General features: G+C 37.5%; 1 protein-coding gene across 1 annotated transcript in view; it reads right to left on the bottom strand.

The window, feature by feature from the left end:
• Positions 1-18,077, bottom strand: part of LOC141908320 (transmembrane and coiled-coil domain-containing protein 4-like) — a 57,555-nt gene that overhangs the window by 26,851 nt on the left and 12,627 nt on the right. Inside the window, exons 3-7 of the mRNA XM_074798321.1 lie at positions 11,277-11,412; positions 7,359-7,416; positions 3,605-3,749; positions 1,851-1,983; positions 312-673 (exon numbers count right to left, since the gene is read on the bottom strand). Coding sequence (XP_074654422.1) covers positions 312-673; positions 1,851-1,983; positions 3,605-3,749; positions 7,359-7,416; positions 11,277-11,412 — 834 coding nt within the window. The remainder of the gene's footprint in view (positions 1-311; positions 674-1,850; positions 1,984-3,604; positions 3,750-7,358; positions 7,417-11,276; positions 11,413-18,077) is intronic.

The following is an 18,077-nucleotide window of genomic DNA, read 5'->3' as shown; positions in this document are numbered from 1 at the left end:
AATGGTGAATAAAAAGATTAAAACCCACTATCTACAGATTAAAAGAATTTAAAATCAAGAATTTATTGATTCGAACAATCTAAAATATATAATGAACACGACGTTTCGATCTCACCCTAGAGATCATCGTCAGGTGCAAATAAATTCTTGATTTTAAATTCTCTTAATCTGTAGATAGGCCTAGTGGGTTTTAATCTTTTTATCCGTTCACCACGTTTGAGTGTGGTTATCGTACTAAATGGTGAATGTTTGAAGCTGCAGATTGATAGCCGCTTCAGATTATGTAGTCGAGATTATGCAACGTCTCTCACCTCCTTCATTTTTACTAAGCCAACCAGATATGGCGACTGTTAAATGCAACTGACTGCTTTCCGCTATAGGCATGAATTCAAAGTGTTCAATAGCACCAACACGTTTTTTCATTTTATATCCAGTTAGTCCGGCACCAGCGACACCAAATATAGAACCAATAATTGCGATACCAGCCGTAGTTCCTAAGGCAGCAGCACCAGCGCCCCCTATAATTGCACCAGCCCCCGCTGCGACTAGCGGAGCGGCTAATCCACCTGTTAAGCCTATCAGTGTTCCACCACCGATAGTCGCAAGACCAATCATGAAGTAACGTTTTCGTTTGCGTTTTGATTCTGCTTTTTTCTTTTCTTTTAATTCCTCCCTAGAATATAAATAGAACCATTTCAATTTCTCGTAAAATTAAGATAAAACCATTTATTGAATGGTATGGTATAAGATTTACTCTAGCAAGGGTTCAATCACAGAGCTAACAGGATTGTTGCAACTACATTTAATCCATCTTAGTTCGAATGCGATAATAATCAATAATATCACCAAAACCCATAGGCTTTTAGGACTATATACTATACACTTTCGATGAGAAAACAACTTCTCTACTGCAAAAACTGTACCTTGTAAATGGGAACAAGTATTTTGGACAGAGTAGACGCATGGACGGGTGTATGCAATGACTGCCCCTTCGGCCAAGCGGTAAAAAGTGTTGATTTTGACCAAGAATGGCCATAAGTAGGCTACTTTGATTGATAACAAAATCATGTCAAAGCTGTAAACCCTAGAGCAGGAACAAGGTCCAAATTGCCTGTTTCACACATAAATATAGCTGTGGCAGCCATCTTGGTATGACCTACATTAGTCAAAAACATTAGAGCACATCCTCCCACCACATAAAGCCATCCAAAAATAATGATCTGTTTGCCGTAACCCAACTGACCCGACTTAAAATGTATCGAATGAAAACATTTTTCTGGTATTCATTGAAATAAATCTTATTTTTAACAAAAAATTGGCCGACCTACCAACAAACTGCCAATGTATGCACTATGTATGTTAAGTGTGCAATGTGTGGCCTAGTTTTAAGTTTTCCAGGAAACTACCAATGTTCCAATATGTTGCCAATCATTCTAGTAACTATTTTAAAGCCGGTAATGTTTTAGTGCATATATATTCAATGTATAGTTCCATTTTGAACACACAGATGATGCTCCTGATGAAGTTAGAATTTTAAGTTATTCATGAAATCTAGGCTATTAGACAAATTTCTTCTATGCAAAACGCTACTCTTTGATATTTCATGTAAAAAGATGACAAAATTGTTTTTTGCCCTAAAATTTAGCGAAAAAAAAAGAATTTCTTCCTACCTACCGACTCACCCTGAAGTCGGTGTCACTGCAAACAGACAATCTATTTAGGGTGGTCTAAGTAGAATGGGGAAATATTCATTGAAATTCTGCTCATTTTCTAACATACTTCCGAATGCCTAAGAGCTTTGAAATTCAAATAATTGTGTTAATTGTGGATGACCAAAATTTACAACTCACTCTGACATTGTGTGGTCTTCTTCAGTCAAATGTTCAACTACGCTTTCTTCATAGTCTTCAACTTTGTCAAGATTGACGTGAAGCAAAAATGCAATGTGTCGAATTAGGAAACGCATTCGAGCATCATAGCAACCTAAATAATATTTGAATCAAAGTAAACAATAGGCAAATATTTGAATATTGATAAGTGGTTTAAACATTTGAATCTGGAATGTCAGGTTGTGAATTTGTGCAGTGCTGAAGGTGAGTGGTTAGCGCATATGACTGAAACTCATGCGGGTATCGATGTGCTGCATGAACCAATTCCCATTAAGACATTCACCAGTATTGTGTGATCACTTTCTGAAAGTGTAGTGATGAAATGACTTCTGGTTTAACCAGACCATTATTAGTTCATATCCAATTAAAGATAGATGGACACATGCGAAGCCTGGATGTAAAATATTGGAAGAAGTGTGTTGGTTCCGTTGTAGGTAAAAATCCTAGGGAAATATCCCCTGGGTAGAAATCCCCTCGGTAAAAATCCCCAAATAAATAAAGTAGGTAAAAATCCCCATTTGGTGATTTTCAAGAACATTTAAAAGCAAAATGTTTCTCTGCTTTTATTCATTTGCAATGATACTGAAATATGTTTGAACTGCGCAATGAAATCTTTCGTTGGGATAAATTCGTAAGCAAACTCGTAGAATAAAATAAATTGTTAGAATTAATAAGAATAATGAACTTTGTATTTGTAATATCTTAAAAGTCGAACTGGAATATTTTTGAACTGCGTACTCATGTTAAATTGTGGTATATTTGAGCAGTGCGATGCCATGAATTATAAGCAATAATGAACTTTTATTAAGGTAGTGGCACACGAGCGTATTTTTTCGCCCGATTGCGGCGAATTTATCAATCACCCGAAAAATGCGATCGCCCGCAAATTCGCTCGTCTGCCCGCACTCAGCGAATTTTGCCGAGCGATTCATTTTTATCAACCAATAGGATGCATTATTGATATCATGTGATTCGTTAACTCTCTTCCACTAAGTGCCAGTCGCTGACCGAATTTTGGTTGAATCGCTACGTGTTCCCGCTCGCATCGGGCGTATAAATTAGTCGGCGCATTCGCTGGCGAATTTAATCGTCGCGATCAGGCGAAAAAATATGCTCGTGTGTCCCTCCCTACCTTTAGAAATTTTTTCGATTCAAGCTAGTGTAATATAATTGAAATGTGCGATGAACCCTTTCATTAACTGCAATAACTAGTATGGTACTTATTTAGTATCCATGAACTGTTAATTTGTAGTATGTATTAATTCAAATAGTATATACTATAGTTTGTATGCTCATGGTATACTTATGGTGTTCTACAGTAAAATATGAATAAATTGGATATATGTATCAATATGAATTAATTAAACTTAAGATTGTATCAACTTACACTAAATTCAGAAGGAGGGGTTTTTTACCTACTTTGAAGAATTGGGGATTTTTAGCGAGGGGATTTTTACCGCTAACCATTGGTTCAGGGTTCAGATTACAGATTCATACTTGTATGAATTAAACTGGCCAAGCATTAACATGTATTTCTTCGTACCACGAGTCACTTCAAACCCAATCATTGTACCCAATCATTGTGCACGGTTTCAACTGCATCAGATTTCAAAGTATTTTTACCTATCCGGCATGTTAGTGTTACTTGTAAACAAAAATTCACACAGTCTCCACGCATCCTATTAAAACAATTTACTAGTAATCAAGCAAATTACCATCTTTTAAAGAGAATCCGATCAAATCCTTCACCAGTAACATTGGATTTTTATCAAGAGAGGACTCGGTCATTAATGATTTTACAAAGGGTTCACTTGTATGTCCACCGTGTCCTTCCATTATAGCTACAGCAGACGCTTCTACCTAGATTAAAAACATGATACAATAAATTATGTCTAATTTAGATACCAGTAAGCATTCCAGAGAAACAGGTCTAATTGTTTTGATGACATGATATATCTTTTACAACACTAAATGTCACTGATAATTGTTGTAAATATTTCATCAATATTCTATATTCCTTTAATGTTTAAATGTTTATGTGTAATTGATTTTCGATTCTTGACACTGTTTGTCTGTGTCTTATGTGTTAATTGTTGTTTGTCTCTCTAATGTGTTAATTGTTGTTTGTCTCTCTATCTCATGTCACTAATAGTCACCTTTGTTTGTACATCAATTTCCATGTCTCCGCCTGTCTGGTACCTCAATGTATATAAATAGTATAAAAATAAAGCAAGTCCAGTTTCGGTATTCCAAACTGATACTCGTTACTCGTTTACTCGTTACTCTTTCACTTTATTCCGGATTTCCGACGTCGACCATTCTTCGAGAATAGGACCGAAAATAACTAGCTAAATATCTATGAAGTTTCATCATTCATAATCATCAAATCATTTTAAATCAATTTGCCCTTTCCACAGTGACAATGTTCAACTGCACAGAATTGGTATCATTACCCCCAATTAATAGAAAATTATTGCAATTATACAACGGTATGATTAGGATTCCCCAAGAAGCCTTGAGTGTGCACAACATGCCGATATTGGGAGATGTATGTTATGATTTGAAAAATGACAATGATATAAAATAATTGCCCATGGGCCGAGAGGTTTACCACAGCCTTCTGAGATATGAGATGCTTGACGAAGTTCAAATTATATCAGCTTACGATATAGGGATGCAATTTGTAAGGTACGAGTAGATTCGGTCCCGATTAGAGAAATGCTCCAAATCGCGAACCGAAGACAGAGCCGCGGTACCGCACCAGCCACTTTACCGACAATTCCGTCAGTAAGGGCTAAGACCGATTCCATTGCGCATTAGGCGAAATCGAGACGCAGCCGAAGCCAGAGCCGAAGGATATCAGAGCGTCATGACGAAGTGCAAGTAAAACGCTGTGCTTCCCACACGATGCCCATGAATATACGGGATTGATTTTAGATGCAAAATATTTTCAAATTAATATTTCTATTCATACAATTATAGATTTAGAATACAAGTTTGGCAAGGAAAATGTGTTACTAAACAGTCTATCGACGGGACTCCGTAGCAGGTGCGCATAGCTCTGATAGGTTGTTGCAATGCAGAGGGAACCCCTTTAATGAGGAATCTCGGTCAAAACATCATAAATGTAGATCATCGAATGTTTATGCCATAAAATTGGAAAAATCAGCCGTCTCCGAGGAATCGATAGCTACGATCCCAGTTCTTTGCATGCGGCGAGGCGCTCATGGTATGAACCGTGTTGCTCATAAAAATCGGCACCACTTTTGGCATAAAAAAACGTACCACCAACTAGGGGTCCAGGGACACCATGCCCACTTGGGAAGTGGTTTCAAATGCTCAACAATTTAACTATTTCAATATTCCATGCCCCCTGGTGACCATATGCATAACCCAATGACCTTGAAACTCACCACAATTGTAGAACATGTCATGAACTACAAACTTACAATTGATCGTGGCAACAAAATATGCTTAGGTACCAATATAATAAGGAAATACTAAGTTAATTTAATATTCAACGCCCCCTGGTGACCATATTGAGTAACTAATGTCCTTAAAACTCATCACAATCATAGAACACGTTATGAGCTACAACTTTGAAATTGATTCTGGTTACAAGATATGCATAGCTACAAATATAATATAGATATACTAAGTTATTGTATCATTCAACGCCCCCTGGTGGCCATTTTCAAAAACCAATGACCTTGAAAATCACCAAAATCATAGAAAATGTTATGAGCTACAACTTTCTAATTGATTGTGGTAACAAAATATGCTTAGGTATCGATATAATGTGGACAAACTTTTTCCCACCTACGAATGAGTACTGATGACACAAGATGGCCACCAATTGCATCATAATTGGCTTATCAAAAATACCTGTCTCAGGTATAAAACATCCCTTTCCAAAGAATACCCATCACAAATTGCAATGAGAAATGGCAAACCAGTAGGAAGCGACAGGACTCAGAATTCGGGCCAAAATTGACAAGGACGGCTATCTTGAGTCCGATCGACCCAAATCTTGTTATGCTGATGGACCCTTGGGGGATTCAAATATATATGAAAGATTGAGGTAATTGATCAAAGCGTTTTCAAAATTTCCCTAAAAAAGTTCAAAAATGTGTAAAAAGTGCTGATTTTGGCGAACAACAATGGCTGCCAGTCAGCCATCTTGAATCTGACAGGGCCAGTTTTTGGGTTGAAGATGTGTCTAGGGTAGATACACGTGTAACCCAAATATCAAGATATTACATTGAAGTGTCTTCCAAACTTTCCACAATAACTGGATTCCGTCTACGGACGGACGACGGACGAAAAGTGAACGCAATAGCCCGCTACGACTTAAGTGGGCTAAAAAGCAGACGCACTCGCTCATAAGTAAACCAACAAGAGCCCCAAGAGCACTATGGCCAGCCTGTCAGCTTTTCATAAAATGGCAAATGATGATGCATTTTGTGGGTTAAATTTGTCAAAATACACTCCCAGCTCAGAGTCAATATCTAATAATTCACACAATACAATCATAGAATACAAAAGTATCACAGACAGCGACTGGATCTGGCAGGAACAAATACCTCAGATAAAACTTTTCCCTTGGTCTTATTGATTTTAATGCGGAATAGAATTAAATTTTTTTAAATTTGCTCAATAAAACAAAATTGAATTGGATTCGATATTTTTATTTGTTCAATAAAGTAAAATTGAATTGGATTTATCATTTTTTTTGCGGAATAAAATTTGATTGAATGTGTAGTTTGAGCGCATGGCTAACTAGCATATCAAGGTTATCTATCCGATTTAAGAAAAAGCTATTTTACCCGGACTTTGCACAATGGTCAATATTTTCCGTAGTGCTAATAAAAATATTCCTCCCAAAAACCTAATCAACTAAGCTTTCACAGAAATCGATCTTGAAATACAATTTTAGGGCTTAAACTAAAACCCAGAAGTAAAACGGTAGACGATACCACCGTTTCACGTGAACACCTGCTGATTTCTGCGGCTAAGCCAATCATAGAGGAGCCTTTGCTTTCTGATTAGCTTTTCAAAACCAATATTTTTGCGATCACATATTCGCAATAAAGCTCATATAAATTTAACGAGGCCCTCTTTCAAAATTCAGCTTCGCAGAGTTTGGAGAATGGATAATGCTTCAATGAATGATTTGTATCAATATATGCTCAGTTGCACAGTAAAAGAGCCTATGCTCTGGAAACCATGTCATTTAAATTCGCTCCTTTTGTATAGCAATAGGCTCAGCCTACGGCTTGCCTAAAAATGTCTTGGGAAAGGGTAGAAAATTTGAGAATTATTTTACTTTTTTATGTCTCAGGTACGTGTGACCATATAGGCCTATTTGAATACTTGCCAAAAGTGCCAAAATATGTAAAAAGAAAAAACCCAAATACTTAATGAAATTTTAACTGAACTTTAACTGAAATTATTATTAATGAGCCATACCTGGCTTGGTAATTGTAAATGCTGAATCAGCTTCTTGATGACATCTTTATTGAATGGTCTGAAACGATATAGACAAGTTATAGACCTATAGAAGATAAAATTCATTTCTTATGCCAACAGAACAAGGTAACAATGTAACAATCAGTAAGATTGAATAAATTTTACAGTTTGAAACACTGGATTCATCATGACCCTCCAATACTGGTGATGCAAATAACAATCAGTAGCCTGGAACAACTCCTACCTTCCATAGGCACTTACCATTACTGGTGCAGTGTGACGTCTTGGCGATTATTGTGGTCTGAAGGGGATCTTTTCATCAATGTTAGTTTTTCTCTTATGTTTTGCTTACAAAGGCTTGCGAAGACGCTTTCTTCAATTGTATCCCGCAGAAATTTTTGTTTGGGTATCAATTGGTAACTAGGGGTCCAGGGACACCATGCCCACTTGGGAAGTGGTTTCAAATGCTCGATCTACAATTTGAATATTCAAGGCCCCCTGGTGACCATATACAACAAGCAATGACCTTGAAACTCACCACATTCATAGAACATGTCAGCAGCTACAATTTTGCAACTGGTTGTGATAGCAATATATGCCTCCGTACCAATATAATATGGAAATATTAGGTTATTCTACTAATCAACGCCCCCTGGTGACCATATAAAATAACTATTGACCATGAAACTCACCACAATCATAGACCCTGTTATGAGCTACAACTTTGTAATTGATGTTGGTGACAAAATATGAATAGGTACTAATATAATATCAAAATACTATGTTATTGTATTATTCAATGCCCCTGGTGGCCATGTACAACAAGAGGACTTTAAAGTCCCGGGGTTCGAAGAAGCAAAGTCTGATGTACAAATTATAAATCACATAAAAGAAAGGCAAATTACGAAAAAGAAATTGATATTCCATTAGAGAAGTTTGCTTAAAAATTCAATTTGTTTGCCGTTTGCATTGCGCACGTGGTAATGTTATTATTTACATCTGACGTCATCGATAAAATGAGGCGCGCAGCTGAGCCTGCCTGTCAATCAACATAATTGGTTTACACTAAAAATGCGCTTACTTGAAAAACTATGTCATGTATAAATCAAGAATTTTCGGCACAATTTCCGATGCTAAATACCTTACTTTAAAGGTTTATTTGGTGTAAATCGGATCACAAATATTTCTAATATTTTGTTCTTAACTTTTGAAGTGGAAGCCGGTGTCGGCATCAACGTGTGTATTGCCGTACGTACGGGTACTGGCGCTTTAACAGGCTCAGCATTGATGGTGTATTAATGCGCGAGTAGATGTAATGATTTGTTTTAACCAACCGCTAAATCGTTATTCATTACGCATGATTTTAGAAAATGATACTATTCAGAGTATTTGAATATATCTATCATGATAATTATAATATTCTTAAGACAAGCGAATTACGTATGTAGACCTATTTCATTGAGGCGTATCACTCAATCTGAAAAAAAAATCTTCCGATCCTGTCACATGACTTTATGACTGCAACTTGACGATAGCTTAGGTTCTCATTCTTCAGACCTTGAAACTCACCACAATCATAGACCATGTCATGAGCTACAACTTTGTTAAGGTATCAATATAATGTGGAAAAACCTTTTATCACCTACGATTGAGTACTGATGACACCAAGATGGCCGCCAATTGTGTGATAATTGGTTGATCAAAAATACCTGTCTTATTTATTGAACCGGGATGAAAACAGTAGCGTTTAAAAAACGCACTGAAAGGGTTAAGGGGGGTTATGGAGACCTCCCCCAAGAAAATTTTGAAATTTCAAGGAGTTTTTGGCGCATCTGAGGCCCATTTTCCAATGACAAAATAAGACTGCTGCCACGCGGATGATCGTTCGTGGTTCATGTCTTGAGTACATGAAAAGGATGGCTCCGACGATATCCATATCACTAGAACATGTTCATAATACTTAAATGAACTTGTCAATAAATAAGAGTCGCAAGAGGAGCCCCTATCTATAACTTTCCAATCTATCACTCAAGCCAAGTGTATTGCGCCGGAATCTAAATATAGATTTCCCGCTATTGCATGTATATATATCATTGATCTGCACAGTGGTTCTAGACAACAGCGGTGCTTCACAATGATGTTGTAAAAAACGTTTTCAGAGATCGTAGCACCAGTTTTATGAGATGCTTTTACGGTCTGTTCTTTGTACGCTATGATCTAACATCAACTTTTCCCCAAGAACCTAACCCCCTATCATTTTCTCAACGAATCCACATCGATCTCAAGAATGATAAAAATTGACCTCCAACGTGGAAAGCCGCGGATCCGCGGAAGATTTTCATCCCTGTATTGAAGATCCCTTTCCATAGAATTATAGCCACCACAAATTTCAATGAAAAATGGCAAACCAGTAGGAAGTTAAGGGACTTTACATTGACATTTTTGGGCACATAAAAGGTCACAGGACGGCCATCTTGAGTCCGATCGACCCAATTTTTCTTAAACTGATGGGGCCATGGGGGATACAAATACCTATGAAAGATCAAGATAATTGATCAAAGCGTCTTCAAAATTTCCCTTGAAAACTTGAAATATGTGTAAAAAGTGCTGATTTTGGCGAACAACAATGGCTGGCAGTCGGCCATCTTGAATCTGACAGGGCCAGTTTGTGGGCTGAATGTGTGTCTAGGGTAGATCCATTTGTAACCCAAATATAAAAAAGACATTACATTGAAGCGTCTTCAAAACTTCCAAAAATAAATGGATTCCGTCTATAGACGAATGGACGGACAACGGACGAAAAGTGAACGCAAGTCCCAAGTGGGCTAATAGAAACTTATAAAAACGTGGTTTTTTTCTGACTCGGTTGACTACATGTATACTGTACAGGCTAATAGCAATATGTGAAGAAACAATGTGACAAAATACATGCAATTCACTGGTATTCATAGTAAATAAGGACTTTTTATTAATATAAAACACTCTTTATTTGATATTTTGTTGACCTATCGAAGTATTAGCATGATATATATATATATATCGGCGATGCGCCCTTTTAGGTCAGGCGCCATATTCATAAACAACTTAACTTAAGTACCAAAATATCAACTTCCCCAAGTCCCCTACCTAAAATGGGATTCATAAAACTACTCAGTAGCCCACTTAGACAGGTTGACCGTTTAAGTTTGAGTGCACCACTTATCTTTCTTCAAGAGATATTTCCAGGTAACCATGTCATATTTCCTGTTGATATGCGCCTGTTGTAAACTCATTGTTCATTGACCATGGCCATTCAAATGTGCAAATAACAGAGCAGCCCCTGATGTGTCTAGAATCTAAGACTTGATTTGAGTGGTGCTCTTGAGTTAAGCATCTTTATGAATTAGGCTTATTTTAAGTAAGTACCCCACTCCAACTTAACATGCATTTTAGGTGCCCCACTTTGACTTAAGTTATTGTATGAATACGGCCTCAGGAATATATCCATCCAATGAGCTGAACCTGGGCTGAAAATCAGCTCATTTGCCAGAAAATATAATTATGAGTATGGGTCCGACAACAGATAACATTGTAGTAGGCCCTACACGATGAGGGAGTAAGCCCTACACGATGAGGGCCATTCTTAGATTATGTTTCATGCTGGGGAGGGAGGGATCACAAACTTTCATACAAATTTGTACAGGGGATGGGCAATTGGTAATTCATACAGGTTGTTTTAACACATATCAAATAAACCAATTTTCCAAACGTACAATCTCGTGTAATGAGTCATCTCTTGGGAATTCCCAAACGAGGCCACCCACCTTTCACAGCATGAGATACGAGGTCGCAAGGGGCTAGAACTCAGCAATTTTGCGCGTAGGCTACATAATTAACCAACAGCCCTTTGCTGGACTAATTGAAGGAAGAGAGACAAACCTGTGTTCTGGTTCATTGAACAGTTGATGCATGCAGACAGCACATAACGCTATGTAACCATATTGACCAGCGTCGGTTAATACCAGCGCCGACCTCAAATCAATGCTCAAGTCGGATAACTCAGATGTATCAGAACCTGAAATAGTATGTATCGTAAATTAAAACCATAATAGGCCTAGATTACATTTTTTGCAACTAGACCGGCCCTTTTCTTTAGGGATATTGATTTAAATCATGTTGTGATAGTTTATTATTCATTATTGCCCCCATGCCGTGCGGTCCTGATTGTCCCAGGCATTCGTCCCTGCTATGTTTATTTTACATAAACCTCCACAGTAATTAATCATTATTGTACAGGACCCGGTTCCACAGTTGTGAGTTAGAGTTAACTCTGAGTTAAAGTTAGTTCATTTTCAATTAGCTAACTCAGAGTCAAATCTTAACTCAGAACTGTGGAACTGGACCCTGTATATCAAGAGCTGTCCCCAATGTAAACCTGATAATCTCTACCCTGGAGAGTTTCTTTTAAGAGTTTGAATAGGACTGATGATTTCATTGGCGTTCTCTCTGAGGGTGAGAGGTGGTATAACAAGAGCATTTTACATACACAACTGATACCAAATGAACAGTGCACAAGGATCAAATTCTTAGCCAAAAGAGATGGTATAGCGAAGCTACAAATCATTTGTAATTCTTGTACCTATCTTTTCTCCATTTCACATATCTCTAATGTTTAAATGTCTATATATAATTTCTCTTTGTTCCTTGAGACAGTTTGTCTGTGTCTTTATGTGATAATAAGGGTTTTCTGTTACTTCACAGAAAACCCTATTGAGATTCGCGTGTTTCTTATTACCATTATTTTATGTCACACTATTTTCACTAAAAGAACATAGGCTTTGTTACCTTGCGACTGTTGCCGATACAATCCGTATGATATCCTACAGCTCACTTCGATCTACAAATACTCTGTTCGTATTTTGATAAATCAACGTAACAAAAGTACTGTTGGGCTGAAAACATCGAAAATTGGGTCCCATTCAAATGAGGCGACATGTTTTTCTGAGTTGCTCCACAGGAGTCTGCTCGTCACTTCGATTATCAATTCAAGTGTAAATAAACAAATTTATTGCCGCAAGACTTTACATTCAGCTGCGGTTTTCAAACAGTAATTTTTAACAGTTGCCCATTTTCCTCAAAATCATATTACCAATACACAGGAAATTTACTGCTCTAGATTTTAAAAGCACTGTCGAGCCGTAAACATGGACGAATCAACATGTTTCTTCATTGTCGTTCCGGGGATCAGCTGTGAGTTCCTCCTCATCATGACAATCAAATCAAGTACAAATAAATTTATTACTACCAGTGATTTGGCCGCGGGCTTCAAACAGTTAGTTTAACAATACCTAATTTTCTTTACCAAATTTAGCGCGCATTTACTAGGATAAATCATTAGAGTACCGGGGAGTCATAGGCCTAAACTAAACATGTCGAAGAGATGTAGCGGAGAAAAGCTGTTGTGTCGAAGAGGTATCAAAATAAAAGAATATATTACTTCATTCGGCAGCGGGCTTCAACCATTTATCAACAAAATTCTGATGATACTAAATGGTCTTTTGTTATAATGAGTAATCTTTATTCAAACAAAATAATCTTCTCACTCGAACACAAGGGTATAATCTGAACCTGGGTTTTCTTTGTATCCAATATCCATATCATGCCTTTTAGGTTGAAGCCCATCTTCTATGTTTCTGACCATGTACGGACGGAGCACAGCTTGTTTAGGTTGTTTTACTTGGTCTGGTACATTTTGGAATGCTGTGTATATCATTAATAACGACAGTGAAGAGAAGATGACTTAGGATACTACCTTGCGTAACTCCCTTAGTTAGACTGACTTATTCCAAGATGAGGCTTTCCGTTGATTTTGGCCACCTCTTTTCGTTCAGATATAACTGCTGAGCCATCTGAGCTGATTCTGTTTCCCAATAGCTTGTTTATGAATGGCTGATGTTGTACCTTATTAAATGCTTTCTGTCGAAATCCATAAAGACTAGTTAAGGCCTAACAGTCGATTCTCCAGAGTCAAATAAGACATCTGGTCCAGTCGTTGATGGCTTCAAGTAGGTATAATTGACTGTTTGGTGACCTTCCTTTTATAAAACTGTGTTGACTGTTGAACAGGATTTTAAGACTATGTAGAAAACCGTTATCGCTACTTAGCAGCTATATTTATTGTCTTGTCACTACTTGTAACCTTTGTTTGTACATCAATTTCCATGTCTCCACCTGTCTGTTTCTAAATGTTTTTAAATAGTTTGTCCGTAAAATAAAATACAGTCCAGTTTTGGTATTCCAAGCTGCTTGTTAACTCGTTAATCTTTTGCTCTGTTCTGGATTTCCGACGTCGACCATTCTTTGAGAATAGGATCTAAATTAACTTAAAGTTATCTAAGTTAAAAAGGTCCCCAAGTTGACATGCTAAAAATACGGAATCTATGATGTGTGGTCATTATCTATCTTCCCGATCATGGATCAAACAACATAATTCACTTAGGAACCTGAAAAGTGACCTGAACAGCGTAAATTCAAAGTAAGGGTTTCCAAGAAACTAATAAAGAAGCATCAATACCGCAGGATATGTTTAAAAGCACACGCTGTTCTCTAACCCATAATTTATTAATCTGTCCCTTCAAGTCGTAGGCCTATATGGGCTAGTGATAATTCCAATAACCGATCTGCGGTACAAAATGGCGGCTCACGTGCTCGCGTGTTCGAATCTTACTTAGAATTAGAAAAGTACAGCGGAATTGCACATGCGGAGAATCGCGGATCGGTTATTGGAAGTAACGTCAACCGCCTATATGAGAATGTGCAGATCATTCTGCCTTGGCAGGAAGTCGAGCCTGATCGTATCGCTAGATTTGGCCACGGCACAGAACCCTGCCACATTAGACCAGATCATACTTAAGCAGGGCCCGTGAAAGAATGGCCATTTCTCGAAATTTCATTTCGTATTTCATAATTTTGTCATTTGGTACTTTAGAAGGAGCCTTTTAAACCTCAGTATGCTTCCCCTTCCGGGAAGCCAGTAAAACATATACAGAATATACGCACCCCATTCCCCGAAGGGGGTCACTTTCCGTTAGATTATTTTGTCGGGACTCGAAACCCTATTGTATTTGAACGTTTCCTGGTGGTAGTAAACATCTACCAGGTGCTCCGGTAGATTTTGTGAGTGAATTTTATGAACTTTCGACAAGCCAAAATGGCACCGATTTGGAGACTAATAGTCAGTGAAGCTGTAGATGATATTCAATTGAATTCCACCGGCGAGAATGGCTCTGACATGGAATGAGGAGAGGGATAATCTGTTTATGAAGGTATTGATGAATATGGATAGCAATAAATTTTGGTTCAGTAGGTCTAAGTATACCTTAGGCCTCATGACCTTAATACATAAACGATAAGCAATTAGGATTTCATTTCTAGTAAATAGCGCAAAAATTGTTTCTCAATCTTTACATAGACTTATTCTGAAGAAGTGGAGAATACAATTGACTGATTTCATCATCATCATCTCTGCAGTCTGAGATGACCAGGGGTCATTCAGATCAAACGTTACCACTCCCCCCCCAATACGATATTGTTCACGGTCGAGTTCTATGTTTCCATACCATATTTTTCTATATATATATATATATATATATATATATATATATATATATATATATATATATATATATATATATATATATATATATATATATATATTTCTATATGGAATATAGCTCTATTTTGAGGATTACTATTTTTCCATCTGCTATTCCAGAAATTTTGCAGTTATTGATATTTTCATAAATACCGGTCATATTTCTTTATTTGAGTGGATTATCAGAGGAATAACCCCGATATGAGGAAGAATTTTTCTGATGGTTCCTATTATTTTATGTTAACCCCAGAAAGAAGCTTTCAGGAAATATTTACTTGAAAGAAATTGGTGAAGAAATGAGGAATTTGGAGCACTTTGAAAGTCCGAACTGAGCACAGGCACTCACGCAGCGCAAAATCAACAAAAAGCGTGACGAGACACTCTGCAATCGACAATCTGGCATTAAAAGGCGCGCGATTCGCCGACTCAGTCATCTCTCAACCATTGTGGGGTCACGTCCAAGATCTAAATGGTCAAGTTTCATCGTGTTTGCACTGCGGGGTGTGGCGCCGCATGGGTGCGTTATTAGTCATCCGGAGGGAATCAAATTAGAAAATATCAATTCTGGTGTGCAAAAGTTGATAAAAAGGGCACAATATTATAGCTTACATACGATGAAAACTTTGTGTAGGGCACCTATCCATTTAATTTTTTATGACGTGGCACCTAGGCCTAGTGTCCATAGAAAGTAAAGAAAAAGTGCATTTGTACGATAAAATTCATCTTTTGCTTTCATTGCTTTCATTTTAGTGTTGGAAAGTAAAAAACTGCCTGTTCTGGTGCGGAAACTAATTTGCGTCCATTATCAGAAACTGTTGATTTGTTGTTAAATGATACCGAGTGTTCAGGTATGAAGGGCATGAAAGTACAATAACATTTTTCAAAAGTATAAATCATTGAAAATATTTGAAAGTATTTCAACTATTCTAAAAGTTAAGAGAGTGAAGGTCATCATAGAAACCATGTTCATTGATTTTCAGTGCCGGTGCCAGATCCATCTGCAGTATACCTGGATGAAAATGCTAATTTAGTAGACTCATCCTCCGACAACGCTGAATCTCAGTCAACCGTTACAAATAACTTAGGTATGTCGACTTTCCTCCGATATTAGAATAATTTATAGGATGATTGCTTGTATTTCAAAATAAAATCATTGAATATTTAAAAGTTTTTCTATTACGGTATACAAGCAGAGAGTGAAGTTCCTCATAGAAACCATGTTGACTGATTTTCAGTGCCGGTCCCGGATCCTTTTGCAGTAAATCTGGATGAAATTGCTGATTTAGTAGACCCTTCCTCCGACAACGCTGAATCTCAGTCAACCGTTACAAATAACTTAGGTATGTTCTTTATGTCGACTTTCCTCTGATAATAGAGTGCTTGATAGGATGATGATTGACAATCGAAATGTGACCAAACTTATTGAGGTATTTGTTTTACATTTCAGAACCACTTCCATGTGTACGTAAACTAGATGCCAAACGCTATGATTTTGGGGAAATTATAGCAGAAAATATTGACGTCAGTAATCTGGACAACACCGAACATTGTACATATTTACAAGAACACTATGTACCGCCAAAAGACTTTGACAACTACAGTTTTCAAATCCTCAAAAGCGGGTAATCTGAAAAAAAGCTATATTTTCGTCGTGGTCCTGTTCTGAGGGGGGATTTTGTAAGTGCTGTGTATTTTTCCGTAAATGTAATAACAATTTAGAGACTAGAGCAATTAGTTAGCAAGCCCTTCACCCATTATAAGAAAGCAAAGGGCAAAGATTATGGCATCCTCGATTGTCATGACTCAGCAGAATTCCACAAAGAGGCTTTGTCTTGAGCCCATGATGCATTAGAAAGTTTGAACAGACCATGGCAGCAAATTGATTATTTAGTCAACCAACAACGACAAGAACTGTTTGAAAAGAATCTACACATACTGAATTGCATAGTTGAAGCAGTTCTCTATTGCGGTCGACAAAATTTGGCATTACGAGGTCATTGTGATGACTGGACATTCTTAAATCTAATGGACTTGCCATCAAGTATTTACGTGGCCAATCATACGATGGTGCCTCTGCAATGTCTTCAGCTGTGAGAGGAGTACATGGCTTAATTAAAGCAATACCCCGCACTGTATGTGCATTGTGGAAGCCATAGACTGAATTTGGCTATTGCAGCTGCTTGTAGATTACCAGCTATTAGGAACATGATTGATTCAGTTAATGAAACTTAACTATTCTTCAGCAATTCACCAAAGCATCAGAAGTTTCTGGAAGATATTCTGCCTAAACTGAAGTGGGAAGGTAAAAAACAAAAGCTCATGGGTCTCTGTAAAACCCGTTGGGTGGAACGCCACGCTTGCTATGAAACTTGCTAGCAACTTGTTTTGACGCTATGTTGTTTCCATCGGTGTATGAAGATTTATATGCAGGTGAAGTTTGGTCATGGGATTTAGAAACAAAAGTCAAAGCTCAAGGTCTACTGGCTACACTCAAGTCATTTCAGTTTATTGTTTGTTTGAAAACTGTGAAGGAATGCCTCGAACCGATAAAACCTATAGCGTCAATTCTGCAACTCGGTGATCTTGACTGTTACGAAGCATCTCTTTTGATAGATGACGTTATGAAAGAGCTTAACCACATTCGGACCAACATAACGATACAATTCAAAAAGTGGTTTGATGAAGCCTCAGTGTTCATCTCCTGAAAAGTTTCAGAAATGCTGTTTCCATCCCGTTTATAGATCACGTCACAAACGAAATGGACTCTCGATTTTTCGAGGATTGTCGGAAGCTGTATGCCTTGTTTGAATTAATCCCAAAGCTAGTAGTCAAATGTGAAGTAGATGATCTCGCAAAAAGACTTCTGGTGTGAAGATCTTCCCTCACCCAAGCAGTTAGTCACTGAACTGCACCATTGGATTAGGTTGTGGTCTGATAGAATTGTTTGGGGAATTTCAGGTTGCCAGAAGCCGTTCACTGAAAGAGTAAAAGATTTTTGTGGTGAAAGGAAAAGTTCAAAATGAACACTGTACCACAGAACATGATAAAATCTTGGGCATGTAACAGAGCCATATTTCCAAACATTC

Source organism: Tubulanus polymorphus, chromosome 7 (assembly GCF_964204645.1).
Source record: "Tubulanus polymorphus chromosome 7, tnTubPoly1.2, whole genome shotgun sequence".
Taxonomy (NCBI): Eukaryota; Metazoa; Nemertea; class Palaeonemertea; order Tubulaniformes; family Tubulanidae; genus Tubulanus; species Tubulanus polymorphus.
This window is presented reverse-complemented; position numbering and strand designations above follow the sequence as displayed.